Source organism: Zonotrichia albicollis, chromosome 19, assembly GCF_047830755.1.
Source record: "Zonotrichia albicollis isolate bZonAlb1 chromosome 19, bZonAlb1.hap1, whole genome shotgun sequence".
In the NCBI taxonomy this organism is placed as follows: domain Eukaryota; kingdom Metazoa; phylum Chordata; class Aves; order Passeriformes; family Passerellidae; genus Zonotrichia; species Zonotrichia albicollis.
Genome location: NC_133837.1, coordinates 12,735,390 through 12,761,077, shown reverse-complemented (window position 1 = coordinate 12,761,077; position 25,688 = coordinate 12,735,390). Strand labels below are relative to the sequence as shown.

The 25,688-nt window shown below is 66.9% G+C and overlaps 1 protein-coding gene across 3 annotated transcripts; it reads left to right on the top strand.

The window, feature by feature from the left end:
- Positions 1-688: 688 nt before the first annotated feature.
- Positions 689-23,647, top strand: BAHCC1 (BAH domain and coiled-coil containing 1). 3 transcript variants are annotated; one of them, XM_074554820.1, is made up of 27 exons: positions 689-926; positions 2,798-3,107; positions 9,638-9,817; positions 10,565-10,687; positions 10,965-12,578; positions 12,658-12,763; positions 12,881-13,089; positions 13,170-13,328; positions 13,659-13,858; positions 14,181-14,538; positions 14,620-15,342; positions 15,855-16,039; positions 16,151-16,287; positions 16,435-16,536; positions 16,795-16,909; positions 17,014-17,185; positions 17,525-17,686; positions 17,836-18,161; positions 18,479-18,586; positions 18,663-18,916; positions 19,040-19,115; positions 19,195-19,303; positions 19,416-19,538; positions 19,617-19,784; positions 20,178-21,322; positions 21,758-21,994; positions 22,575-23,647. In XM_074554820.1, exons 2-27 carry the CDS (start codon positions 2,933-2,935, stop codon positions 22,779-22,781), a joined length of 7,473 nt encoding a protein of 2,490 aa, XP_074410921.1. In that variant the 5' UTR covers positions 689-926; positions 2,798-2,932; the 3' UTR covers positions 22,782-23,647. The 3 variants fall into 3 exon arrangements, with proteins under 3 accessions (XP_074410921.1, XP_074410920.1, XP_074410919.1); XM_074554819.1 differs by having other exon boundaries at positions 691-926; positions 12,661-12,763; positions 13,659-13,870; XM_074554818.1 differs by having other exon boundaries at positions 691-926; positions 13,659-13,870.
- Positions 23,648-25,688: the final 2,041 nt, after the last annotated feature.

Below are 25,688 nucleotides of genomic sequence, written 5' to 3'. Positions count from 1 at the left end.
CGCTCCGTCCCACCGCACGCCCCCCAGCACTTCACTGCGCGGCTCGCAGGTCCGGCAGCGGCTGCAGGCCGTTCGTGGCGGGTCCCGGCGGCCCGGCCCCGCGGCGGGCGCTGCCCGCGGCCCGTTCCCCGCACGCCGCTCTTTGATCCCGCTCGCTCCGGCCCGGGGCGCTCGGGGCTGTGCGCGGGGGGGCCTGGAAACCGCCCCCGCCGCGCGTGTCCCCCCCCCGGGGGGCGCCTTGAAACCGCCCGCGGCACCGGCCAATCGGAGCCTTGTTTACACTGCGTGATTGACAGCGCGCTGGCGCGCCGCCAGCCAATCGCGGCGCGGGGGGGGCCCGCGCGTTGCGGCGGGGGGCGCGCGGCAATGCGACTCCCCCCCGGCCCTCCGCCCCGAGCGCGCACCGCGCCTGCGCGCCGCTCCCTCCTCCCCATTCATCCGCCGGGCTTGAATTAGGCGCCGCCGTTCCGCGCCGCTCGCCGCGCGCCGATTGGCGGGAGCGCTGGCGGTCCGCCAGCCAATCGGGAGCGGCGCTGTCTTGACGCGCGGCGCGCGCGCCGGAGGAAGAATGGAGCCGGGGGGGGGCTGGGGGGGATCAATGGCCGGCGGGGCGCGAGCGCCGCGCGGCGGCCAATCAGCGAGGGGGCGCGCGCGCGGGGCACGCGCTCATTAGCATGCGGGGCGCGCCCGCCCCGGCGGAGAACGCGCGGCGTGAGCGGGAGGCGCGGCGGGGTCCCCCCACCCCCCCCCCCCGCCTTTTCCCACCCCCCCTTCCCTCCCCCCCCCCACCCCCCCCAACCACACACCCCCGGTTCCCTTTGCTGCAGGAGCAGCCGGTGCATGGGCAGTGCACGGGCATCGGCAGGAGCACGCTGCGCACCCCCGCCACGGGACCGCACTCGCCCCGCGCGCGGAACGCCCCTCCGGTAAGTAACTGCGATCCGCGGGTGGGTTTTTTTTGTTGTTGTTGTTGTTGTTGTTTGGGGGTTATTTTAATTTCGGGCGCTCCGGGGTTATTGTTTTTGTTGTTTTTGTTTTTTGGTGGTTTTTTTTTTTTTTTTACGCCTTAACAATTTTTTTTGGCGTTATTTATTTTGGTTTTTTTGGGCGTTAATTTTTTTTTAATTGCGATTTAGGCATTATTTTTATTTGTGTTTTGGGCATTATGTTTTTTCTTTTCTTTGCCTACTTGGATTTATTACGTTTTAAATTTTTGGGGCGCTAATTATTTTGCTTTTTTTTGAATTTATTTTTTGCAAATTTCCTCTCCTTTTTTTGCGTTTTTACCTTATTATTTATTTTTTCGCTTTATTTGTTTGCACCCAAATATTTATTTGCATCTTTCCGGCATCAAAATATTTTCTACGTTCGTCTTTTTCCTGCAAAAAAATTTTTTCTCTTCATCTTTTTTCCCCCAAAATATTTTTCCCTGTATCTCTTTCTACCAAAATATTTTCCCCTTCATCTTTTCCCATTAAAACATATTTTCCCTTTTATCTCTTTATATTAAAACATTTTCCCATTAAAACCCGTCTCTTCGAAACGCTTCGCCTTAAAATTTTGTTCATTAAAATTTTGTGCGTGAAAACATTTGTTCATTAAATCATTTGCTCATCAAACGCTGCTTCACTAAACCGTTTGCGCCTTCAAACATTTTCGCATCGAGCCCTTTCTGCCTTCAATTTTTTGCTTTAAATATTTTTCCCTTTCCATTATTTCCCATTAATTTTTTTCGCTTTGTATTTTTTATTTATATTTATATTTTAAAAAGAAAAAGAGAATGCAAAACATCCTTTTTACACATATTTCCCTCAGCTTGATTTAAGGAAATGCACATGTTTTGTTCCCGGCCCGGGTTTCTTCCCCCGGGGCTCGCCCCGGCGCTCCCCCCCCGGTCCCCGCGGTCCCGGCCGGGCCCCCCGCGCCCCCCGGCCGCGCTCGCCGCCCCGCGCCCCTTTGTTCGCCGCCGCCCGGCCCGTGCCCGGCTCCCCCCGCCGGATCGGGCCCCCCGGCCCCGGCGCTGCCAGAACAATGACCCGGCGGGCGGGAGCCGCGGCCGGGCACCCGCAGGGACCGGGAACCGCGGCCCGGAGACCGGGGAAATACCGAGAAACCGGGGCAGGGCGCTGGGGACGGACCGGGGAACCGGGGAGAGGAGGGTCGGGACAGCGGGTGATACCGGGGAAGCGGGCCCGGGAGAACCGCGCTGGAGGGAAGACGGGGAAACACCGAGGAACCGGGACTGGGGAAGGAAGGAAACCGGGGAACCGCGACGAGGGAGGCGCCGAGCACCGGGGAGACAACGGGAAGCGGGGAAGCCGGGGGCGAGCGGGGCCGAGCCCCAGGGAGATACGGTCGGTGAACCGGGAGAGATAAAAGAACCGAGCGCCGAGAAACCGGAACCCGAGCAGCGGCCAGAAAGGGTCGGAGCAGCGGGAACCGGGCCCGCGCTCCGGGCAGCCGGGGTTGGGAACCGGGAGCACCGGATAGAGGGGGAGCTGCGCTCCGGGAGCACCGGGAACGCGGAGGGGGGGAGCTGTGCGCTGAGGAAACTGGGGATCATGAACCGGGAGCACTAGATAAAGGGGGGGCCGTGCTCCGGGGACGGCGGAGAGCGGGGACCGTGCGCCGGAGGTACCGGGGACCGCGGGGCCCTGCGAACGGCGGAGAAAGCGGGCAGCGCACCGGGGAAACGGGGAGCGGAGCGCTGCTGGGGCGCGGGGGCTCTGGGGTGCAGCGATGGCCGTACCCCCACCCCGGCCGTGCTCTCACTCTCTCCTTTCTCTCCCCGTGCCAGGAGCGGAGGATGAGCCGACAGCCCCGGCGCGGAGCGCGGCACGACGGCCGCCGAGCCGGCCCGGCGCGGCGCTGAGCATCGCCCACGAGCCGTGTCGGGGTCCCGCCGAGCCCCCCGCGGGTGGGTGCCCCCGGCATGGACGGCCGTGACTTCGCGCCCCCGCCGCGGCTGCTGTCGGAGCGGGGCAGCCTCGGCCACCGGCACGGCACGGGGCGCGTGGCGGGGTCGGCGCACGGGGCCGTGCAGCCCCCCGGACACTTCCAGCCCACCAAGTACTTCCCGGCGCCCATCTCCATGGCCACGCACACAGGTCAGAGGGGTCGGGGCGCCCGCGGTGCGGGGGGCCGGGAAGGGCCGGGAGGTTCGGCACGGCCCCGGGAGCTCGGCCTCCCTTTGTGCCGACCTCGCTGTCACCGCGCCCGGGGCTTTTGGGGTTTTGGCTCACGCACACGGGGGACATCCCCGCACCCGGCCGCTCCGCCGGCGCGGGAGGAGCGTGACCCCGGCGAGATCCCGGTGCCGGGACCGGGAGGCGCGTTCGGGCTGAACAAGGAGGCCGTTATGCGCGGGGCCGTGGGGCGGCGGTGGAAGGTCACCGAGCCCGGGCTCGATATTCGGCGCCGAAGTGTCAGGGTGCGAAGGGGTTCGCGGCGCGTGTTCGCCGCGGCAGCTGCCGGAGCTGGACAAAGCGCGGCACACGGCCGAGCTCGGCACGGCCAAGCAGCCCCGGCGCGGGGTCACCGGATCCGGCATCCGCGGCGAGCTGCCCGCACGGCTTTGTCTGCGGCATGTGCTCGCCTGCGGCCGGGCACGGCTCAGCCGGGCTGCGCGGCGCCGCTACCGGGGTTCGCTGCGCGGGGGGCTCTGAGGGCGCAGCCGGCGGGGAGCCCCCTGCGCTGCCGAGCTCCGGGATGGAGCCGGGGCGGGAGCGGGGCCGGGGCGGGAGCCGTGTGCCGGCTCGGCGCGGCGCAGCGCCGGGCCCCCCGCTTCCCGCCGGCGCAGGCGGTTGTCTGGCCGCGGCACGGCGGCAGCGCCGGTTATTGTCGCCGCCTTGATGAGCTGTGAATACTAATAAAATTATATCTGCTTTAATGGGATTACAATTAGTGCGTGGATTAGGGCGGGGGGCACGGCCGGGCCGGCGCGGGGGGGTGGCAGCCGTGGGGGTTCTTGGAAGGAGGTGGAAAGCGGGGGGCACCGGGGGGTGCCGGGGAGGCGGCGCCCGATCGGGCCCGCGGCCGGGGCGGTTTCGCTTTGTGCCGGCGGCCCCGCTGCCGGGACCGCCGCCGGGCTCGGGGGGCCACCCCGGCTTCCCCCAGCTTTGTTGGGCGAGGAGTGCGGAAGGGGGCTTGGAGCCCGGCCCCGGGATGGGGGATAGCGGTGGCGGTTCGGCTGCTCTCCGGCTCGCGGTGACCGTGGGGGGATCCCGGAGGGCCGCCAGCGCCGGGGTGCTGCCGGCTTCCCTCCGGCTTCCCGCCGCGGCCGCGTCCCCGTGCAGGACCCTCACACCCGCCGGGGCCTGGGCGACACATGGGAGCCCGAATGCACCGGAGGTTGTTAAAATAACATGGATCCGGCTAAAAATACCCCGGCAGAAACGCGCCGAAAAAAAACATTAAAAAAAAACCCAGAGAAAAAAAAAAAAAAAAAAAGAAAAAAAGAGAGAAGCCAAACCCAACAACAGAACGAGCTAAAAATATTCCAGCTTTGGCAGGGCCGGCGCAGCCGGAGCGCTTCCCAGCGAGCTGCGCTCGGAGGCTCCGCGCGGCCGGAACGCTGCCGGGGCGGATAAACCGGATCGCTGAGCGGCCGGCACGGTGCCGGCGGCAGGGGGGTCCCCATCCCCTGCGACCCGTGCCCTCCCGGCGCGGCCCGGCCGCGGTGCCGCCAGCCGCGCTAGCATGGCGCGGTAATTAAGGCCGATGATTGATAATTACTCCACCCAGCGCACGGAGCCAGCCCGCGGTTGGCCGTGGCGGGGCGATGCCGGTGCGGCACGCGGCGCCCGGGGGGCACGGCGGGGCCGGGGGGGGGCTCCGGCCGCGCTCCCCCAAATGGCTCCCGTCGTGGGGCCGGACTACACCTCCCAGGAGCCTTTGCCGGGCCCGGCGGCCGCCCTGGGAACGGAGATAAAACTGTTTTCCTTGCTTTTATTAAAGCCGTAACTCAGGGCCGCGCGTTCGTGCAGCCGAGCGCTCCGGCTGGCGTCGGGATTGGCACCGGCACCGCCCGGGGATGGGGGGATGGAGACCCCCGGAGCCCGCCCGGGCGGGGTGCAGCCCCTGCGCCCCAATTGTAGGGGTCCCACTGGCACGGCACAGCCCGTGCTGAGCAGGGCCGGGGTCCCAGTGCCTCCGCCGCAAACCGAGGGTGGGAAACTCTGGCAGAGGCCTGTCCGAGCCACGCTGGGGCCTGGCTGCAATTTTTGCTTTTCGGATGTTTTTGTGCACTAGTGGAGAGTTGTGACTGTGCTGGACTGTGTCACCGTGGCCGAGCCCTCGGCCAGGAGCAGTGTGGCCGTGGTGGTGTGTGGCTTGACCCTGTGAGGGTGTGTGTGCATCCCAGTGTTCATCCCGGTGTGAATCCCTTGTGCATCCCAGTGTGCATCCCGGTGTGAATCCCAGTATGTGTCCTGATGTGTATCCCGGTGTGAATCCCAATGTGCATCCTGGTGTCCGTCCTGGTATATGTCACGGTGTGAATCCCAGTGTGTGTCCCCGTGTATATCCCGGTGTGTACCCTGGTGTGAATCCTGGTGTGAATCCCAATGTGCATCCTGGTGTGCGTCCCAGTGCTGCCCCGCAGCCTGGCAGAGGCACTGTTGGTGTTTGTCCTGGCGCTGGCACACAGCCTGGCCATGACAGTGCAGGTCCCAGTGCATCCCATCCCGGGGTGCTGGATTTGCTCCCACACCTGTCCCCTCCCTGGATCGCGCCCCAGGCTGGTTCTGTGCGGTTCTGGCACGGCTCTGAGGGGGGATTTGGGTGCTGATGGTGGGAGGCAGGTGGGGCCGGTGGCCCTGGCTGGGTGGTGACACGGGGCCGGGTGCCAGCGCTGCAGCCGCTCTGCATCGCTGCTTCCCTGGAGATGGGATCTGCGAGGGGCTGGAGGCCACGGCGCAGCTCTGGTGCAGCTCCAGTGCAGGGGCTCCCTGCTAACCCAGCCCCCAAAGTAAGGGTAAAAGTTTAACCAGATCTGGAGATTAACTGAGCTGCTCCTTGGTAGCCACGAGGCGCCGGGGGCCGAGCGTGGCCGGTGGGATGTGCAGAACCCTGGATCCCACAGAATTACCCCGACTCTCGCAGAGTCATCCTGAGTGCTCCGCTGTTCCTTAGTCATGAGCTGGATCCAGGCACAGATGTTGCCACGTGCCAGGCTCTGGGGGACAGGCAGCTGCTCCTGGCATGGCCCAGGGAACAATGGGGGATGGATGGGCTCCATGGGGAATTTTGGGGCCACTCTGGGTGCCCCTGGCTCCTCGGGACCCCCAGCCCTGCCTGTGCCCTGATTGCCCCACAGCATCAGCCCAGGGCAGGCTCTGACCGTGCCTCGTGCCAGGGTCCCCCAGCCCTGAGGGAAGACGAGTCCTCCCCCTGCCAGGACCCACATGTGTGACATTCACAGGAACTGCCCAGGGTGCCCATGGAGCCACATTTTGGAGGGTTCCTGGCAAGGTTCCATGTGTGTGCCATCCATGTGACATCATTGGTAGGGTGGGACATCAGGACCCCCAGGACTGGACACTCCCTGGCTTCCATGTGCTCCAGCAATGGTCTTCCAAGGCACGTGTGTGTCAGGTTGTGCTCTGAGTGTGCAAATCGTCCTCTGGGAAAGTCATGCGTGCAGGGAGCGTGCACTGAGCACACGCGTGTGCCAGCTGTGCCAGTGGTGTGTGCCAGCTGTGCCAGTGGTGCGTGCCAGCCGTGCCAGCAGCGTTTCCCAGCTGTGCCAAGAGTGTCCCCCACCTCGTGAGCCCTTTGCACACGTGGCCCCAGTGAATGTGCAAGCGCTGAGTGTGCAGTGGCTGTGGCCAGCACAGCTGCCAGTGGCATTCCAGAGGGGATAACCCCTCGAACAGCACTGGGATCACCCTGCTGGCCCCTCGGGCACGTTCCGGCAGCGTTTCACCATTGCAGCGATCATTGAGTGCCGTAACAATATGGATTCAGTTGGAATTACAGCACTGAGGGAGCCAGAGCCCGTTTATTCCCTGTTTGCCAAATTTTTAAAGGGGCCGTGTGGGTTGTGAAGCACGTGGGGGGCTGCCCACCACCCTCTGCCTGGTTTGGGGGGGCCCGGGTTGCCCCTGCCAGCTCCCGGCCCTCCGCCCGCAGCCCCAGCTCCATTAGGAATGTTCCAGCCCCAAAATAGCCGAGGGAGAAACCCAACCCTGCGCACGTCCCCCCCGCCACCGCCGCCATCCTGGGTCTGTCACCGCCTTGGGGATCCCAGAGCAGCCGTGGGCTGAAGCCCCCCAGGACCGGGCCCCCCCTGCACACGCTGGCCCTGAAACTTTCTGCCTCCCAACACATTCCCATCTGTGCTGCACTTGGAGCGGGGGCGAGCAGCAGCTGGAGGGAAGGGAGCACCTCTCGTTGTCCCCTCCTGAGTCTCCCCAGTGCCCCCCGCCCCTCTCAGCGCTGTCGGTGTGGCCGTGCTGAGACCTGGCACACTCGTCACACGTGTGACCCTCTGCGATTCAGGGCCAAGGGAAATTTCGTGCCGGAGCCGGGAGCGATGCCGGCGGGGCTGAGTCACAGCACCGGCCTCGGGGAGCCCGGCCAGGGAGTTCCCAGGGTGACGCTGCCGGGGGGGCCGGGCTGGGACCCCGCAGCCATCTGTCCTGTGCTGGCACCCTGCCCCACGGGGCTGTGCCCATCCTGGCACTGCCACTTCACTGGTGACACGAGTTGTGCCCGGTCTCGGGGACTGGCAGCATGGGCTGCTCCAGCACCGGTGGCTTATCAGTGACACGAGTTGTGTGCGTCCTCAGTGACCGGTCCCTGTCCTGTGCTTGTCCCTGTCCTGTGCCCACCATCACTGTGGCTGGAGGGGCAGAACCAGGGGGCTGCTCCCTGCCTCTGCTCAGTGCATGAGTGTGCAGGGGATCGTGGTGAGCGGGAATGTGGGATGGACAGTACTGGCCATTGGGGCCAGTGGGAATGTGGGACGGACAGTGGGAATGTGGGATCAGCAGTGCTGGCCAGTGTTAATGTGGGATTGCAGTGCTGGCCCCGTGGCCAGTGTTAATGTGGGATTGCAGTGCTGGCCCCGTGGCCAGTGGGAATGTGGGATTGCAGTGCTGGCCCCGTGGTCAGCCCGCGCCGGGGGACCCGTGAGTCAGCGGGTGGGTGGTGGGGAGCGGCGGCCCCGCAGCCCCCCCGGGACACCCCGGCCCCGCCGCCATCGGGGTGGGGTGAGGGGTTATTTTTTTCCAGCCCGTTTCACAGCTTCCAGAAAAGTCTCATTCTGGAAACCTCGGCTTCCCGCCCGGCACAGCCCGGCACGCTGCCGGCTCCACACCCGCACGGGGTCCGTGGCACACAGGGCGGGTTTGTGTCCCCGGAGATGCGTTGGCACCGCGGGGCGTGCCTGCCCGTCCTGGTCCCGGTGTGTGTGTCCGGTTCCCAGGGCTGTGGGTGGGATGCGGCCGTGCCCCCGGCCCACGCCGCCCTGCCCTGCTCGGCCTCGCCACGGAGGAAGGAGCGAAGCTGCCTGAAACCACATCCCGACACTCATCCCAGAGGCATCCCGGTGGGATTAGCCGGGGAGCGTGGGCCGGCTTAGAGAGCAAAGCATCGCTTCCTGCCCCGGCCGGGCGGGCAGCCAGCCCGCGCTCCGCGCCACGCCACGCGTGCCGAGCCGTGCCGAGCCGTGCCACGGCTGCTCTGGCACACACGGACATGGGGAGCGGGCACACACAGCGAGGGGCAGCTGCTCCCCCATCCTGGCTCCCCCATCCCCGCTCCCCCCATTCCTGCTCCCCCCGCCCGGCCGCTGGCCACCAGCTCCGAAGTTTCCACCATGATCTCACGGCTTGGCCGGGATGGGAGCGGGATGGGGGGCGGGATGGGGAGCGCCGGCCACGGGCCTCCCCAAGGGTGCTGGGGGCCCCCCCAGCTGCGGGGGAGGCAGCAGGGTCAGGGCCAGGGCTGTCCCCTCTCCTTGCACTCACACACATGTGCGCACACACACAGAGCACACATGTGCGCCCACATGGCCCGGCGCAGCCCGTGTCCCTGGAGCTGGGATTGTCCCAGCACTGGCAGCAGCCGGTGTCCCCTGGGGGGGAGCAGCAGTGTGGGGAGCCACACACGTGTGCAGAGCCTCCCACGTGCTGTGAGTGCTTGGGGCACACACAGGGCAGGGCTCTGGTGCCCCTTGCACGGCTCTGCTGTGCCTGGCACACCCTGGGGCTCATCTGAGCCCCATGGGGCTGGGGGTGTCAGGGACATGGGTGCACAGGGGACGTGGGGGCTCACAGGGGATGTGTGCAGGCAGCGTGTGCATGAGGGACAGGGTGACACGAGGGACATGGTAACGCGAGGGCCGTGAGCATGAGGGACGTGTGTGCACAGGGGCTAGGTGTGCACAAGGGACACAGTCCCACGAGGGACACGTGTGTGCACGGGGGCCGGGTGTGCACAAGGGACACAGTCCCACGAGGGACACGTGTGTGCACAGGGGATGCACCGGTGTAGAGTAGGCTGCGCAGCCCTGTGGCAGCCGTGCACACACGCGTGTGCACAAGGGAGTGTGGTGTGCTTGGTCATGCGTGCAGGTCCTGCACAGCCCCCCCTGACTGTTCTCAGCCCCCCTGACTGTGCCCTCTCCCCGCAGCCGGCAGCAGCCTGATGGGGAGTGCCCCCCCCTCGTCCTTCATGGGGGGCTTCCTGAGTGGCAGCCTGGGCTCGGGGGGGCCCAGCCACCCCGCCGGCCCCGCCGCCTCCCCCCCAGAGCCGGCCTTCTGCGGGCCCCACTCCGGCACCTCCCAGATCTGGTTCTCCCACTCGCACGAAGGTGAGTGGGCACTGCCGTGGGGACGGGCTGTGGGTCGGGGGTGGCTCTGCCCAGTGCCAGTGGTCACATCGTATCAATGCCCACGTGTATGGGATGCAGGGTCAGCGGCTTCTGGGTGGTGAGGGTGGGTTTGGCCACCGCTGTGCCCCAGAACACCCTGGGCACCCACAGGGAGTGGGCTCAGACCCCACAGTTGGGGTTTGGGGTGGCTGGAGAGGCTCGTGCTGAGCTGCAGAGCTCCGGCTGAGGCTGGGCCACCTCGAGTCACTGGTGATGACAAACCCGGACAGGGACACCCCTGTTGGGGCAGGTGACAGTGTGGGGACCCCGTGGGCAGCCGCGGTTAAAGCGAGTCCCCGTGCCCCCCCACGCTGTGGCGTGTCCGTCCCGCCGGAGGAGCGGGAGCGGGGCGGCGGAGCTGGCGCGGGGCCCTGGCAGCCTGCCCGGCTGGTAGTTTGACCGGCTGCCAGCTGGCTCCCGGCGTTCCGGGGGGGCACGGGGGGACGGGGACGGGCAGCGCACGCGGCTGACGGACAGCCCGCCCGAGCCGTGCCGAGCCGAGCCAAGCACGGCCGCTGCTGACGCGGGGCTGGGGGGGGGTCTCAACCCCACCCCCCGGTTCCCAGAGGGTGGGAGGGGTCCCAGCGTGGAGGGGATCACGGGCTCTGCAGAGTTCCCAGCTGGAGCCGTGCAGGTTGGGATGTGGGGGCAGGTGCCACCCCAGCCCCGCTGACTCGATGTCCCCAGCCCCGGGGTACCCCCGCTTCTCCGGGAGCTTGGCCTCCACCTTCCTGCCCATGGGCCACCTGGACCACCACGGCAATGGCAACGTGCTCTATGGCCAGCACCGTTTCTACGAGAGCCAGAAAGGCAGGTACCGGGGCCACCGGGACCCCCGTGGGGGTGTGTGTCCCCCAGCCGGGTAGGGGTGGGGGCTCAGTGCCTGAGCAGGTGGTACTGGGGCAGCGGGTGGGGTGGTGGGTGCCAGTCCCAGCTCTGCTCCTGCTTTTCACGGGGTTGTGGTGGGCACTGATGTGGCCGTTGTTTGGGTGGGACACAGACCTAATGAGCCCGACCCTTCATCCCCATCCGGCCGCAGTTTGGGTGGGAGGAGCGTGGCGGTCTCACCCATCGCCCTCCCCTCCAGATAACTTCTACCTGCGGAACCTTCCGGCACAGCCCCCCCTGCTCCCCGCCAGCCACGGCTTCCCCGGCATCGCCCGCGCCGCCCCCGGGCCCCCCGCCGGCTCCTGCAGCCGGGAGCGGGACGCCGGCCCCCTCCCCAAGACCCCCAAGGACTACGAGCGCTTCCTGGCGGCCAAGGACAAGGGGGGCAAGGGCGACCCCAAGGAGCGGCTGCCCGAGGAGGACCCCAAGGAGCGGCACAAGGCGGTGCTGCCGGTGCCGCCCGAGGGGCACTGCAAGGAGGGGGTGCCGCCGCGGGGGGCCGGCGACGGGCGCCCCAAACCCCTGGCCTCGTGCCTGCTGGGGGCCAAGGGGCTGGACGGGGATGGCGCCCGAGCCGCGCTGCCCAGCTGTGCCGGGAGCGCCCTGCCCCGCGCCGCCCGCTGCGCCCCCAAGGAGCGGGAGCCGGGGGTCCCCGAGGCGCCCCAGCCCTACGGCGAGGCGGTGGAGCGGCGGCAGATGCTGCACCACGCCGTGTCCTACGCCGTGCCCGCCGCCGGCTCCTTCCCCTGCCTCCCGCTGCACGCCGGCCCCGAGGTGCTGTGCCCGCTGCCCGAGCCCCCCGCCCGCGAGCTGAAGCTCAGCGGCGCTACCTTGGTGCCCTCGGTGGGGCCCCCGACGGACAAGAGCCGCTCCTTCCAGGCGGAGTCCGGCGGGATGGAGCGCGGGGACGGCAAGGAGCGGCACGCCGAGGCGGGCACCGAGCCCTACGGTGCCCCCTTCCACCACCCGCTGAAGGCTGAGGGGCCGGCGGAGCGGCGGCTGGAGTGGGGGGCTCCGGGCACGCGGCTCAAGGGGCTGGAGTACCTGGGGGGGAGCGCGGCTGAAGGACCCCCGTTCTCCGGCCGGTGCCCCGCGCCCAAGGCGGGTATGGAGAAGGGCTACTTCGAGGTGCCGCCCGCCCCCGACTGCTCCCGCGCCCCCCGGCCCGACCCTCTGGGCGTCCGCGTGGGCCCCTCCTGCTGCACTTTAGAGAAGGGCCCCCCCAAGGAGCCCCCGGCCCAGAAGGTGGCTCGGATCCGGCACCAGCAGCACCCCGAGGCGGAGGCGGCCGAGGGCAAGCGCAAGCCCCTGGAGCTGGGGGGCCTGGGCTACGGCGGGCACCCCCTGCCCCCCTGGGGGGTGCAGGGCCAGGGCCCCCCCCTGCCCGTGGCCGAGGAGCGGAAGGGGGGGCCCTACCTGGACCCCTTTGGCGCGGGGCTGGTGCGGGCGCAGGAGGTGCCCAACGCCCCCGACGAGGTGTCGGCCATGAAGAACCTGCTCAAGTACAGCAACGGGGCGCTGCTGGGGGGGCAGAAGGGCCCCCCCTTCGTGGGGCTGGCCAGCGCCAAGGGCAGCTGCGCCCACCAGGACGCCAAATTCCCGTCGGGAAAGGCTCAGCCGGAGCTGGAGCGGCCGGACTGCGCCCGCGGCCGGGAGCACGAGGCGCTGGGCCCTGGCGGCACCGAGGGCGAGGTGCGGCAGCCGCCCGTGGGCATCGCGGTGGCCGTGGCGCGGCAGAAGGACACGCTGGGCCGCCACGAGCCCTACGGCGCCGCGGGCACCGGGCGGCAGCGGGCAGCACCTGGAGTCAAAGGTGAGGGCTGGGGAACGGGGACGGGGGCAGAGGGGGCTGGCGGTGCCACGCTGATGCCACCATGGTGTCCCCGTGGCAGCAGGCACTGCGCGGCCCGTGCACCTGATGGAGCTGGAGGCGGAGGAGGAGCGGGGCCGGCTGTGCGAGGAGCGCCTGGGGCTGCCCGGGAGGGACATCCTGCTCCAGTGAGTGCTGGGGGGACAGGGGTGTGAGGGCTGGAAAATGGGCTCTGTGCGCTTTTTGGGTGCAGGGGTGGATGATGCCAGTGCTGCCCCCACACTCTGTGTCACCTTTTCCCACAGGGACAACAAGGACCTGGTGGAGTTTGCCCGGATGCACCCATCGGGGGGGTGTCCCGGGGAGCTGACCCCACACCTGATGATGACGGGGGGCTCGTCGCTGCCGGCGGGGCAGCTCGGGGGGGACCCCGCTGCCCACGCCCACCCTGCCCACACGCACTGGCTGCCCCGCACCCGCAGCCCCTCCATCTGGATGGGGGGACACTCCTACGGTTGGTGCTGGGTTTGGGGGAATTGGGGGGGTGCTGACCCCAGCAGTGGGGTGCTGACAGACCCCGCCCCATCCCCACAGGCATCGGGCACCCTGCCCTGCACCAGAACCTGCCCCCTGCCTTCCCTGCCTCCATGCCCAGCACCATGCAGCCTGTGTTCCCCCTCGCCCAGGACCCCCCTGCCCAGCTCGTCATCCTCCCCACGGAGCCTCCCACCCACGGCACCCCCCACACGCTGGGTGAGCCTGAGACCCCCACCTTGTGCTGGGGAGGGGGGTCCTGGAGGCTGGGGGGAATCGAGCGAGAGGAGAGGGGGTCCTTGGAGATGCAGGGTGGGAGATGGAGGGGTCACAGGGAGTACTTTTGGGGGTTTACGGCTGATGGGGTCCCTGGGGTTACTTTTGGAGGTGCAGGGGAGGGGTATGGGGTCCTTGCAGATGTTTTTGGGGTTCAGGGGTGGGAAGTGGAGGTCTCTGGGGTTGCTGTCAGGGTCACAGGGGGTTTGGACACTGCTGGGGTTTGTGGGGTGACCCTGAAGAGGGTATCCCATTGCCCCCCTCTGCTGGCAGCTGACGTGATGGACCAGGCATCGCTGTGGCCCCCCATGTACCCGGGCCGGGGTCCCGGTGCCCACCTGCAGCACACGGGGCAGCTCCCCGTGTACCCACGGTCGCAGTTCCTGCGGCAGCAGGAGCTCTATGCCCTGCAGCAGCAGCAGCAGCAACAGCAACAGCAACGGGCGGCCCAGGCCCTCGAGATCCAGCGCCAGGTGCACGGCCAGGTGCCAGGGGGATGGGATGGGATGGGATGGGATGGGATGGGATGGGATGGGATGGGATGGGATGGGATGGCATGGAATGGCATGGGATGGCATGGGATGGCATGGGATGGCATGGGATGGGATGGGATGTGAGGCTGGCTGGATGATGCAGGGTGGAGGGTGGGTTGTGGGACTGGGATGGCAGATGTGGGGAAGGACTGAGGGACAGGCAGTGGGGCAGGGACTGGCCCGTTGGGCTGGATGGGGATGTGGATGCAGGGCTGAGGTGTGGGGCAGGATGTCACACGTGTCACCTCGTTGTACCCCGCAGCGGAAGCCGGAGGAGCAGCCCCTGGAGCTGGAGGAGAGGGCTCCCGAGAAGCCCCTCAAACCCTCCCACAAAGCAGTTGCCTTAAACCCCCCGGCCAAGGGCCTGACCTCGGCGGCCCCCGCGCCCCCCAAGCTGTCCCCGTGCTGCCACTCGCCGGCCCTGCGGCACCCGGCCAAATGCCCGGTGACGCTGCCCACGGCCCCCTGCACTTTACCCGCCTGCCCCGCCGCCAGCCCCGCCGTGGCCCCGCGCTCGCCGGCCGCCAGCCCCCTGCCCGCCCCCAGCAAGGGCGGTGAGGGCGAGGACGCGCGGGGCGAGGGGCAGCCCCCGCACCGCTACCCCAAACCGCTGGAGCCAGGTAGGACCGGGCACGAGGAGCGGGAGGAGGGCGGCTGAGATCAACCGGAGCATCCCCGCTGATCGTGACCCGCTCCCCCAGACCTGCCCCCCGGGTACGGCTACCCCGCCACGGCCATGGGCTACCCCGCAGCGCACTCGGCCGAGCCGGCGGACCCCGACCCCGTGCACGCCGGCTCCCCGCCCGCCGAGCCCGAGCAGTCCCGGACCTTCAGCCCCGCGGCCGAGGCGCTGCGGGACCCCCCGCGGGACCCCCCGGCCGAAGCTCCCGGGGCGCTGCTGCACCGGCACCACCTGCTGCTGCCGCCGGCACCGGGGGCGCTCTGCGGGGAGCGGGGCGCGGCGCCGGCCGCCGGCGGCACCGAGGAACCCTTCGGGGGGCACCGCGAGGTGGCTCAGGGAGCACCGGAGCAGCCGGAGCAGCAGCACCCCGTGCCCCAGGAGGGGGGCTCCCCGCTGCCCCCCACTGCGGAGGAGGAGGAGGAGGAGGAGGAAGAAGAGGAGGAGGAGGAAGGCGACAGCGATGGCTCGGAGCCAGAGGGCAGCTGCGATGAGGAGGAGGAAGAGGAAGAGGAGGAGGGTGGTGACGTCCCCAGTGGGCACCAGGGCTGCACGGGTGGGCTGGAGGCGCTGATCGCCGCTGGCATCGACCTGGGGGAGCTGCCGGCGCTGGAGGAACCCGAGGAGCCCCCCCCGGCGCCCCCCTCGCCTGCCCCCCACCCCTCAGGGATCCCGGGCATCGCCCTGCTCAGCGAACTCGCCGACCTGGAGCTGCGCCGGCGCCGCTGCGACCTGGCCAGGGAAGGTGGGTGACACCCGGTGCCCCCAAGTGTCCCCAGCGTGCCCTGGTAACTCCAGTACCCTCCTGTGCCCTTTGTCCTGTGGGACAGCATGCTGTGCCATGCCGTGCCATGCTGTGCCATGCCGTGCCATGCCGTGCCATGCCATGCCCCACTCGCAGCCAGGGCTCGGCTCCAGCGCTGGCTCCAGGCAGGCGAGATTTGGGATTCCCTCCCAGCTCGGCTTCCCCAGGGAATCCCAGAGGCCCCAGCGGGAATGGCCGCACAGCCTGGCACATCCCCAGCCCTGCGGGAGGGAGGGAGGGAGGGGAAGGACCCAGTGCTGGGTTCAGGTGGGGACAGCGTGGGGTGAGGGGGTGGCTGTGGGGTCCCACTCCCCATGGATGGGATGGGGGGGTGGGCACAGGGCCAGATGGGGCAAATCACCCTCCCAGCCGGGGGGCTGCTCCTGTGCCCCCCAGGAGCCAGTGCAGGGCTCTGGTGTGTCAGTCCTTGCTGACCCCCAGCCATCCCACAGGTGAGGATGAGGAGCTGCTGGCCTTCAACCTGCAGAACCTGGCCACGGTGGCGGCCGCCTGGTCGCTGGTGGAGGCGGCAGGACGGGAGGGCAGCCCCCCCGCCCTCAGCCCCCTGCCCGTGTCCCCCCCGCCCCGCGCCCGCGTCCCCCGCCGCAAGTACACCTGGACCCCCAAAACCAAGGCCGTGAGTGTCCCCGGAGGGGGTGGCAGGGGGGGCGAGCCGTGCCCAGCCTCAGCCCTGGCTCTGAGGCCGCTGGCAGTGCCAGCCGTGCCCAAACCCCCCCTGGCCCCCCAGGTGTGCCCGCTGAAGGCGGCCATGGAGCAGCTGAACACGCAGGAGGTGGAGGTGCGGATGCGCCTGGCCGAGCTCCAGCGCCGCTACAAGGAGAAGCAGCGGGAGCTGGTGAGGCTGCAGCGGCGCCACGACCACGAGTACGTCCTGTCCCCGTCCCTGTCTCCATCCCTGTCCCCACCCTGAGCCTGGGGGCAGCACGGATCCGTGCAGTCCTTGCCCCGGTGGCAGTGGGGGCTCTGCTGACGGTGTCCCCGTTGTGTCCCCGTTGTGTCCCCGGTGTCCAGGCGTGACGAGAGCTCCCGCAGCCCCGCACGGCGTGGGCCGGGGCGGCCGAGGAAGAGGAAACACTCCAGTGCCCTGGGCAGGGCCGAGAGCCGCAAGGTCAAGTGAGTGACTGGTGCCACATGTCCCCCTCGGCCCAGGGGACAGAATTAATGGCAGGGTTTATGTTGGAGGGAAGGGGAGGAGGGAGATGGCAGCTGGGGCGAGCAGGAGCCGGCCAGGGTTGGGTCTGGGTGCTTCTGGGGGATGCAGGGTGAAGCTGGGGGGGTGCAGATTCCATCCAGGGGTGCGGGATCCCCCAAGGGGTGCAGGGTGCCCTGCGTGTCCTGCGGGCACCGTGCCCATACCATGCCCCCCTCCAGGGCAGTGAAGACCAGCCTGTCCCTGCTGTGTGCCGAGCTGAGGGGGGACCCCGAACCCCAGAAGAAGAGGAGCAAACTGGCCGGGGGGACCTTCAGCAGCCTCCAGGGCTCCCCGGTGAGTCCCACGGGGTCTGGGGGCTGTGTTCTACCCCCAACCCCCCCTGAGTCCCCCCAGTGTGGGCTCCTCTGCCCTGTGTGGTGACTCGTGGGCTGTCACAGCTGAAGCAGAAGGTGAAGGGCAAGGGGCTGCCCCCCGGGCTCAGCCCCTTCCGCCGGAGGGACCCCAACCCCAGTGCCCGCATCCAGAAGAAGCTGAACCGGCCCAAGAGCTCCAAGGGCTCCAAGTACCAGGGGCAGGACCCCGGTCCCCGGCAGCCCCCCCACTTCAGAGGCAAGGAGGGCACAGGGATGGGGTGTGGGATTGGGGAGGGGGTGCTGGGGTGAGGTCCAGAATGGGGTACAGGGGTGGGATGGGGATCTACGTGTGAGGTGGTGTGGGATGGGGGATCTGGCATGGGGACGGGGATGTGAGGTTGGGATTGTGGTTCTGGGGTCTGGCACAGGACTGGGGTTCAGGGTCAAAGATGGGGATGCAGGGTCCAGCCATGAGTCTGGGGGCATGGCTCATGCCAGGGCATCACACATGGCCTCAACTCACCCCATTGTTCGCTGGGGGTGCAGGGGCCACCCCTGTGTGCAGGAGTGCCTCACCCTGTCCCTCCCCTCGCAGATGAGCCTGAGGGTGACACGGACAGCGAGGACGGGGACGAGGAGCCGGGGCTGTCACTGCCCTCAGGGCCGGTGGCTGTGCTGGGCCCCTCCCCGTCCTCCGTGGTGAAGATGGAGGCCAACGAGAAGGCCAAGAAGAAGAAGGAAAGGCAGGGGCTGCTAGGTAATGGGATCCACCCTGGGAATGCTGGCAAGGACCCGGGGGGCACCTGCTGGGACTGGGTGGGCAACTGTGAGGTGCTGCAAGCCTGGACCTCCACGGGCTCCCCAAGCCCTGTCACCCGTGGGCAGCCCTGACCCCTGTCCCCGCAGGTCCCTGCCGGCTGGGCAGCCCCGAGGGCGAGGTGAAGATCAAGCAGCGGCCGGTGAAGCCAGGGGCAGCCGGGAAGCTGGAGAAGCTGCCGGGCCGGCGGAAGGCGGGGGGCTGCCCCGAGGGCAGCAAGAAGAAGCTGAAAGCCAAGGCCAAGGAGAGCCTGAGGCCCCCAGCCCCCGGCGGCCCCAGCCCCCCGGGACCCCCCAGCAGCCTCTTTGGGGGCAGCGACCCCCGGCTGCTGGGGCCGAGGGACGAGGGGGCTCGGCTGGGAGATAGGAGCAAGAAGGGCACCCGCAAGAGCAAAGGGCTGCAGGCAGCCCTCAGGGTGAGTGGGGCTGGCCCGGGGCATCCTTGGGCTCGGGGACAGGCACATGTGGTGTCTGCGTGGGCTGGGGATGCCAATGGGAGCAGGGCATGCAGGGCTGGGGTTGTTGGGTTGTGCCAGTGAGATGTGGGTGCAGGGTTTTGGGAGTGGTTGTGGGGCGCTGATGGAACCACAGGATGCAGAGGGATGGGGGCAGGTTTTGCACAGGTTGGGAGTGCTGGTGGAGCTGAGGGGGGCACCCCTCAGGGTGGTGGGAGGCCCTGGTGAGCCCTGGTCACACAGAGGGGTTACTGGTGTGCCCTGACCTTCCCGTGCAGCGCAAGAACGGGGCACTCTCACTGGCCCTCTCCCCCCGGAGCGCCAAGACCATCCTGAGCAAGGGCAAGAAACTGGCCAAGGTCAAGAGCAAAGTGGCCACCAAACAGGTGAGACCCGTGGGGGTGCCCCCCACCCTGGCACGGCCCCCTTTGCCCCCCACCCACCCCAAGCCTCCTCCTGCAGTGCAAGGGCCGGGCCGTCAGCAAACTCCTGGAGAGCTTCACCGTGGAGGACGACTTCGACTTCGACGACAACAGCAGCTTCTCGGAGGAGGAGGAGGAGCTGGGGGGCTGCCTGGCAGGGGGGGCCCGCGGGGGGGTGCCCCACGCCTGCGCCATCCAGAAGGAGGATCTGCGGGATGGGCTGCACATCCTGATCCCCAAGGAGGACAGCCTGCTCTACGCCGGCAGCGTGCGCACCATCCAGCCCCCCGACATGTGAGTGCAGCCTCCCGGGGCTCCCAGACACCTGGGGGAGTCCCGGACATTTATCTGGGGGTCCCAGCCGTTTGAGGGGTGCACCAAGGTGGGTGCTGAACCCCTTCTGTGCCCCCTCCCCAGCTACAGCATCATCATCGAGGGTGAGCGGGGGAACCGGCAGCACATCTACTCGCAGGAGCAGCTGCTGCAGGAGGCGGTGAGTGGGGGGCGGCTGGGGCGGGGGTCAGGGTGAGGGGTCCCGGACCCCACAAACCCTCACACGCTGCCTCCCTCAGGTCCTTGACATTCGGCCGCAGTCACGGCGGAGCCTCCCACCCGGCACCCGCGTCTGCGCCTACTGGAGCCAGAAATCCCGGTGCCTCTATCCCGGCAACGTGGTGCGAGGTGAGGCGGGGTGGGCACTGCCAGGGGTCCCCTGCCCATCCCCTGGGGGCAGCAGTGGGGCGGGCACTGCCGGGGATCCCCTGCCCACCCCAACAGCCCCCGTGTGCCACAGGCTCCTCCAGTGACGAGGAGGAGGAGGACGCCGAGGCCGTGCTGGTGGAGTTCGATGACGGGGACACGGGACACATCGCCGTGTCCAACATCCGCCTGCTGCCCCCCGACTTCAAGATCCAATGTGAGGGCCGGGTGGGATCAGGGGATGTGGGGGGCTCTGGGGGGACACGGGACCACCCTGACTCCCCGCTCCCCGCAGGCACCGAGCCCTCCCCGGCCCTGCTGGTGTCCAGCTCCTGCCGGAGGGCCAAGCGGGCGTGTGGCGACGTGGGCACCCCTGGGGCGCTGCCCCCCACGCTCTGCCCCGACCACGGCCCCCAGCCCCCCCGGAATTCCGGCAGGAAGGCAGCCAGCAAGGAGAAAAGTGGTATGGAGGGGAAGGAGCAGGATCCCCTGCTGGGCTGGGGTGAGGGGAATGGTGTTGGCATGGGGGAAAGGCACTGGGATGGCAGAAAGAGTTTGTGGGATGGGAGAAGGATGCTGGGATGCAGGGAAGTGTGTTGGGGTCTGGGGAAGGCTGTTGGGATGCAGGGGAAGGTGCTGGGCTGGAGGCAGGGGAACAGATTCAGGGGAGGATGCAAGGGTGTATGGAACGGTGCTGGGATGCAAAGATGGGGTTAAGGGCACTGGGAGTATTGGGGTGCAGAGAAAGGTGAGGAGCTGTGGTTGGAGGAAGGGGTGGCACAACGAGGGTGGAGATCAGCCCCAGAGCATCCATCCCTCCCTGCTCCTTTGCCCTCCTGACCCCTGTGTTCCACAGGCAAAGCCCTGGAGGGGCTGTCGGGCCGGGGGCCGGCGCTGGGGGACTCGGCCGGGCGGCGCGGAGGGTCCCTGCTCAGCTGGGCCGCCGTGGCACAGAGCAAGCGGAAGGCAGCGAACAAGGGCTCGGCCGTGCTCCAGAACCTCTTCCAGGTCAACGGCAGCGCCAAGAAGCTGCGGGCCAAGGAGACGCTGTTCCCTCTGCACCACCACCACCACCACCTCGCCGCCCCCGTCTTCGGCAACGCCTTCGGCGCCGACTCCTTCGGCCGCATCGCCAGCTCCTACGGCTCCTTCGGCGCCGGCGCCGGGCTGGTGCTGCCCGCGGCCCAGAAGCTGCTGCGCTCCAAGAAAGCCGAGCGGCTGGAGGCCGAGGTGGGCAGGAGCGGGCGCAGGAAGGCGGCAGGCGGCGAGTTCCTGGTCAAGCTGGACCACGAAGGGGTGACGTCCCCCAAGAACAAGACGTGCAAGGCGCTGCTGTTGGCCGAGAAGGACTTCGGGGCCAGGCTGGAGCGGCCGCTGGGCAGCCACGGCTATGGGCACGCCGGGCTGGGCGGGCGGGAGCGCCGGGGCCGCGCGGCCGCACACCCGCTGCCCGTGGGGCTGGCGCTGCGCAAGTACTCGGGGCACGGGGACTTCGCCCTGAACTGCGACAGCGACTGCCACAGCTCCTACTCGGACATGGACGAGGACGAGGACGCGGCCGGGCTCGGCGCCGACGTCCCCTCGCGCTTCATGACGCGCCTTTCCGTGTCCTCCTCTTCCTCGGGCTCCTCCACCTCGTCCAGCTCCGGCTCCATCTCCACGTCCAGCCTGTGCTCCTCGGACAACGAGGACTCCTCCTACAGCTCGGAGGACGAGGACTCGGCGCTGCTGCTGCAGACCTGCCTGTCGCACCCGGTGCCGGCGCTGCTGGCGCAGCCGGACGCGCTGCGGCCCAAGGGCGCCGCGCCCCAGCGCTGCTTCCTGTCCAAGGCGGCCGCCGCCGGCCCCAAGGCCAAGCTCAAGCGCAAGGATCCCCTCAGCTTCGCCAAAGCCAAAGAGTTCTCCCGGCGGCAGCGCCTGCCCTCGGTGGAAAACCGGCCAAAGATCTCCACCTTCCTGCCCGCCCGCCAGCTCTGGAGGTGGTCGGGGAACCCCACGCAGGTGAGGAGCCCCACGGGCACTGCCCTGGCACTGCCGGTGCCTGCCATGGGCACCCACCTGGGCACGGTTTGGGAGTGAGGGAGCAGGCACAGCCCGGGGCAGGGGGCACACGTGGATGTCAGTGTGCAAGGGACAAGGCGCACATTGGGGACAGGTGCCACATGCTGCAGGCCGAGCCCTGGCTGCTCAGGGTGCTGGGGACACCGGCTGTGACATGTGTGACATGTGACATGTGTGACATGTGGGTGTCCAGTGCAGGGAGGTGGTGACACCAGCCATGTCCCTTGGCCTGGCAGTGCTGGTGACACCAGTGTGTCCCTCGTTCTGTGAGCCACCCGCCCTGGCTCTGCTCTGCACATCCCCCACGGTGTCCCCACGCATCAGGGCGGGTCTGGGGGTCCCCGTGCCAGCTCTGAGCCCGTGTCCCCTCCCCAGCGGCGCGGCATGAAGGGCAAGGCGCGGAAGCTCTTCTACAAGGCCATCGTGCGGGGCAAGGAGACGCTGCGCGTGGGCGACTGCGCCGTGTTCCTGTCGGCCGGGCGGCCCAACCTGCCCTACATCGGCCGCATCGAGAGCATGTGGGAGTCCTGGGCCAGCAACATGGTGGTCAAGGTCAAGTGGTTCTACCACCCCGAGGAGACCAAGCTGGGCAAGCGCCAGAGCGACGGCAAGGTGAGGGCAGGGCTGGTTTTGGGGCAGGGAGCTGCGTGCCAGCTCAGGTGGGCATGTGCCAAGTCGGGTAGCCGTGTGCCATGTCATGTGGTCACACATCGTGTCAGGTAGCCATGTGCCAAGTCAGGTAGCTGTGTGCCATGTCATGTGGTCACACATCGTGTTAGATAGCCACATAACATGTCAAGTGGCCACGCATCATGTCAAGACATGTGACAGGGAGCCATGGACCACATGAGGTAGCCACATATCAGGGCAAGTAGCCGTGTACCGTGTCTGGTGCACGTGTATGGTGTCAGGTGGGCACACACCATGCCAGGCACCACATCAGGTAGCCATGCCGGGTGTCAGGTCGCCACATAGCTACATCAGGTTGCCATGCACCATGCCAGGTGGCCGTGTCCCAGAGCAGGTTGCCCTGTCACTGGCCAGGTGGCCCTGTCTCGCACCAGGTAGCCATATCCCACACCAAGCAACCATGTCACCAGCTAGGTTGCCATATCCCACAGCAGGTAGCCATGTCCCACAGCAGGTAGCCACACGCCCAGGCAGCGGCAGTGACAGCGCCTTGTCCCCGCAGAACGCGCTGTACCAGTCGTGCCACGAGGACGAGAACGACGTGCAGACCATCTCGCACAAGTGCCAGGTGGTGGGGCGGGAGCACTACGAGCAGCTGACGCGCGGCCGCCGCTGCCAGGACCGCCAGGACCTCTATTACCTGGCGGGCACCTACGACCCCACCACGGGGCGCCTGGTGACCGCCGACGGGGTGCCCATCCTGTGCTGACCCCGGGGTGCCACCCTGTGCTGACCCTGGGCTGCCCACCCTGGGGTGCCCATCCTGTGCTGACCCCACCCAGCTCTGATGCAAAGGGTGACACCCGCACAATGTGGGGACATTGGGGGCACATCAGGGGGACGTGTGGGGGGGCGGCTCCCCTACAAGCCATAACTTTCCCTAGTACCTCTGACTGTTTGCCAGCAGGTGAAGCAGAAATCAGGTGTGTTGTTCTATTTATTTTGCCCTGTAAATATTGTATTTCTTCCGGGAAGTTTTATGGAAAAGCGAGAAAGGAAAAAAAAAAAAAAAAAAACACAAAAACAAATCTGACAACAGCAAAAAAAAAAAAAAAAAGACAAAAAATGATGAAAAAAAAATCACAAAAAAATAATAATAATCCTCGGGGAAGGGGGTGGGGGGGGGTCGTTTCAGTGCACTGTGTCCCCCAGCCTGGGGGGACGGGGACAGCGGGGAGCGCTGTACAGAGGGGGCCAGGGCGGGGGGCTCGGCCCCGGGCGGGGGGCCCAGCGCCGCCGTCCCCAGTGCAATAGTGGGGTGACCGCGGGGGGGACACCCCGGGGGGACCATGGGGACCCCGCGGGGCCGGCGGACGCTGGCCCGTCCCGCCGCCGCTGCCTGGAAAATATGTACAGGGGCTTTTCCAGTGTAAACACTAAAACACACACAAAAAAATCCCACAAAACAGGATTAAAAAAAAAAATAATAATAACCCAAAAGGACAAAAAAAAAATAAAAAAAAAAAGGAGCAAAGGGTTAAACAAAGGTTTTATGAGCCGCCATTCCTGTAAAGGCCTTTTACTATGGAACTTTTTTATGGATAACTTGGCTTATGAATAAATATATGAACCGTTGCTGGTGCCGGCTCCGCTCTCGGCTCTGCCTCCGTTCCCTCGTGCTGCCACCAGCCCTGGAAACCCCAGTCAGGGATCGGGGTGGAGCGGGGAGGGATCAGGGATGGATCACGGATGGATCACGGATGGAGTGGGGATACAGGGATGGATACAGGGATGGATTGGGGGTCCATCGATCAGTAATTCATCAGGGATAGAGGGATGAGTCAGGGATGGATCAGGGATACAAGGATGGAATAGGGATGGATCAATGATTGATCAGGGATTGATCGGGGATAGAGGGATGGGTCAGGGATGGATCAGGGATACAGCAATGAATTGGGAATGGATTGGGGATGCAGGGATGGGTCAGGGATGGATCGCTGATGGATGGGGATGGATCAGTGATTGATCAGGGATGGATCGCTGATGGATGGGGATGGATCAGGGATCAATCAGGGATACAGGGATGGATTTGGGATCGATCAGTGATTGATCACTCCGGGCCTGTTCTCCCGTCCCCACGTGTGCTCAGACGGACGGGCAGCGCTCCCTCGCCATTGGTGGAGCCTCCGCCAATCAGCGGGGGCCGAGCCGGCAGCCGGGCTCCCATTGGCTGTCGGGGCGCGCTTTTGTTCTCGGCTCCGACGCGCGCCGTGCAGCCCCACCCGCGGCCGCCAGGGGGCGCTGTGGGCGGGGCCGGGCCCCCGCGGGGCAGTGCTGCCCTCTGGCGGCCGCGCCGAGACACAGCAGGGGAGACAGAGGGACACCGGGGGACAGAGGGACATCGCAGGGACTGAGGGACACGGGCAGAGTATTTGGGGGACAGGAAAGGGGATGGACAGACAGACACAAGCTCAGCAGAACGGAAGGACAGATGGGCAAATGGAGGACAGAGAGCTGCCTGCTGGGATGGACAGACAGATGGACAAGGACATGGCTGGAGGGAGGCCGGACAGGTTGGCAAAGGGACAGAAGGGTGGCTGGACAGATGGATGGACACGGAAAGGGACAGACGGACAGGCAGATGGGCACAGGGAGCGATGGACAGATGGATGAGGGAGGGATGGACAGCTGGACGGACAGACTGATGGATGATGAGCCAGGCAAGTGCAGGCTGGGCGGACAGACAGATGGACAGACGGGCGCAGGGAGGAATGGACAGCTGGATGGACAGATGGATGTGAGGAGGCCGGACGGACAGACAGGAGGACAGCGGGATGGCTGCACAGACAGGTGCAGAGTGGGACAGAGGGACAGCTGCAGCCGAGTGTGGGTGGCACAGGCTGGGGGGCCCAAGGACCCCCACCCACCCTGGGCCTGGCCCTTGTCGCTGCCCAGGGGGACCCTCTGCACCCCGGGGTGCCCCTGGCACAGAGGGGACAGCGCAACCAGAGACCCCCACCCACAGCAGGCCTGGCCCCCAGCCCATCCCTGCCACAGAGGGCACAGTGCCACCACAATGCCACCAAGGGACCCCTGGGTTGCCGTGTCCCCCTCAGCCCTCCCAGCCACCCTGCCCATGGTCACCTGTCACCCACCAGCCTGGGGACACCCCCAGAAGGGTTTGGGGTGTCCCTAAGGGGAACCCCACCCATCCCCACCCCCAGGGACATTTGGGCACCCAAACAATGGAGAAAGGGTGGGGACAGAGGAGCTGCAGCCCCCCAAGACAACACCCAGCCCATGAATGGCTCTGCCCCAAAATCGCCGTTTTTATCCCCAAAACCCCACCCCAGCTTCCTGGGGAAGCTCCCACCCAATCCCTCACCACACAAACCCAGAGGGAGTTACTGCAGCTTTTTACCATTTTATTTTCCTTACACAATGAAGTGTTGTTGGGCGTTACAATTTCTCAACTTTTCAGATGATTTTTAAACAAATTTTGGTTCTGTTGTTTGTTTTTCCTACCGTCACGTGAGAACATTAAGGCAACGTACAAAAAAAAAAAAAAAAAAAAAAAGAAAAACTAAAGAAAAAAATTATCTGACATAAATTAAAACAATGCAGAAATTTACAGGTGTAAATGCAGAGTTTCAGCAACTCGGGGTTGAGGAACTCG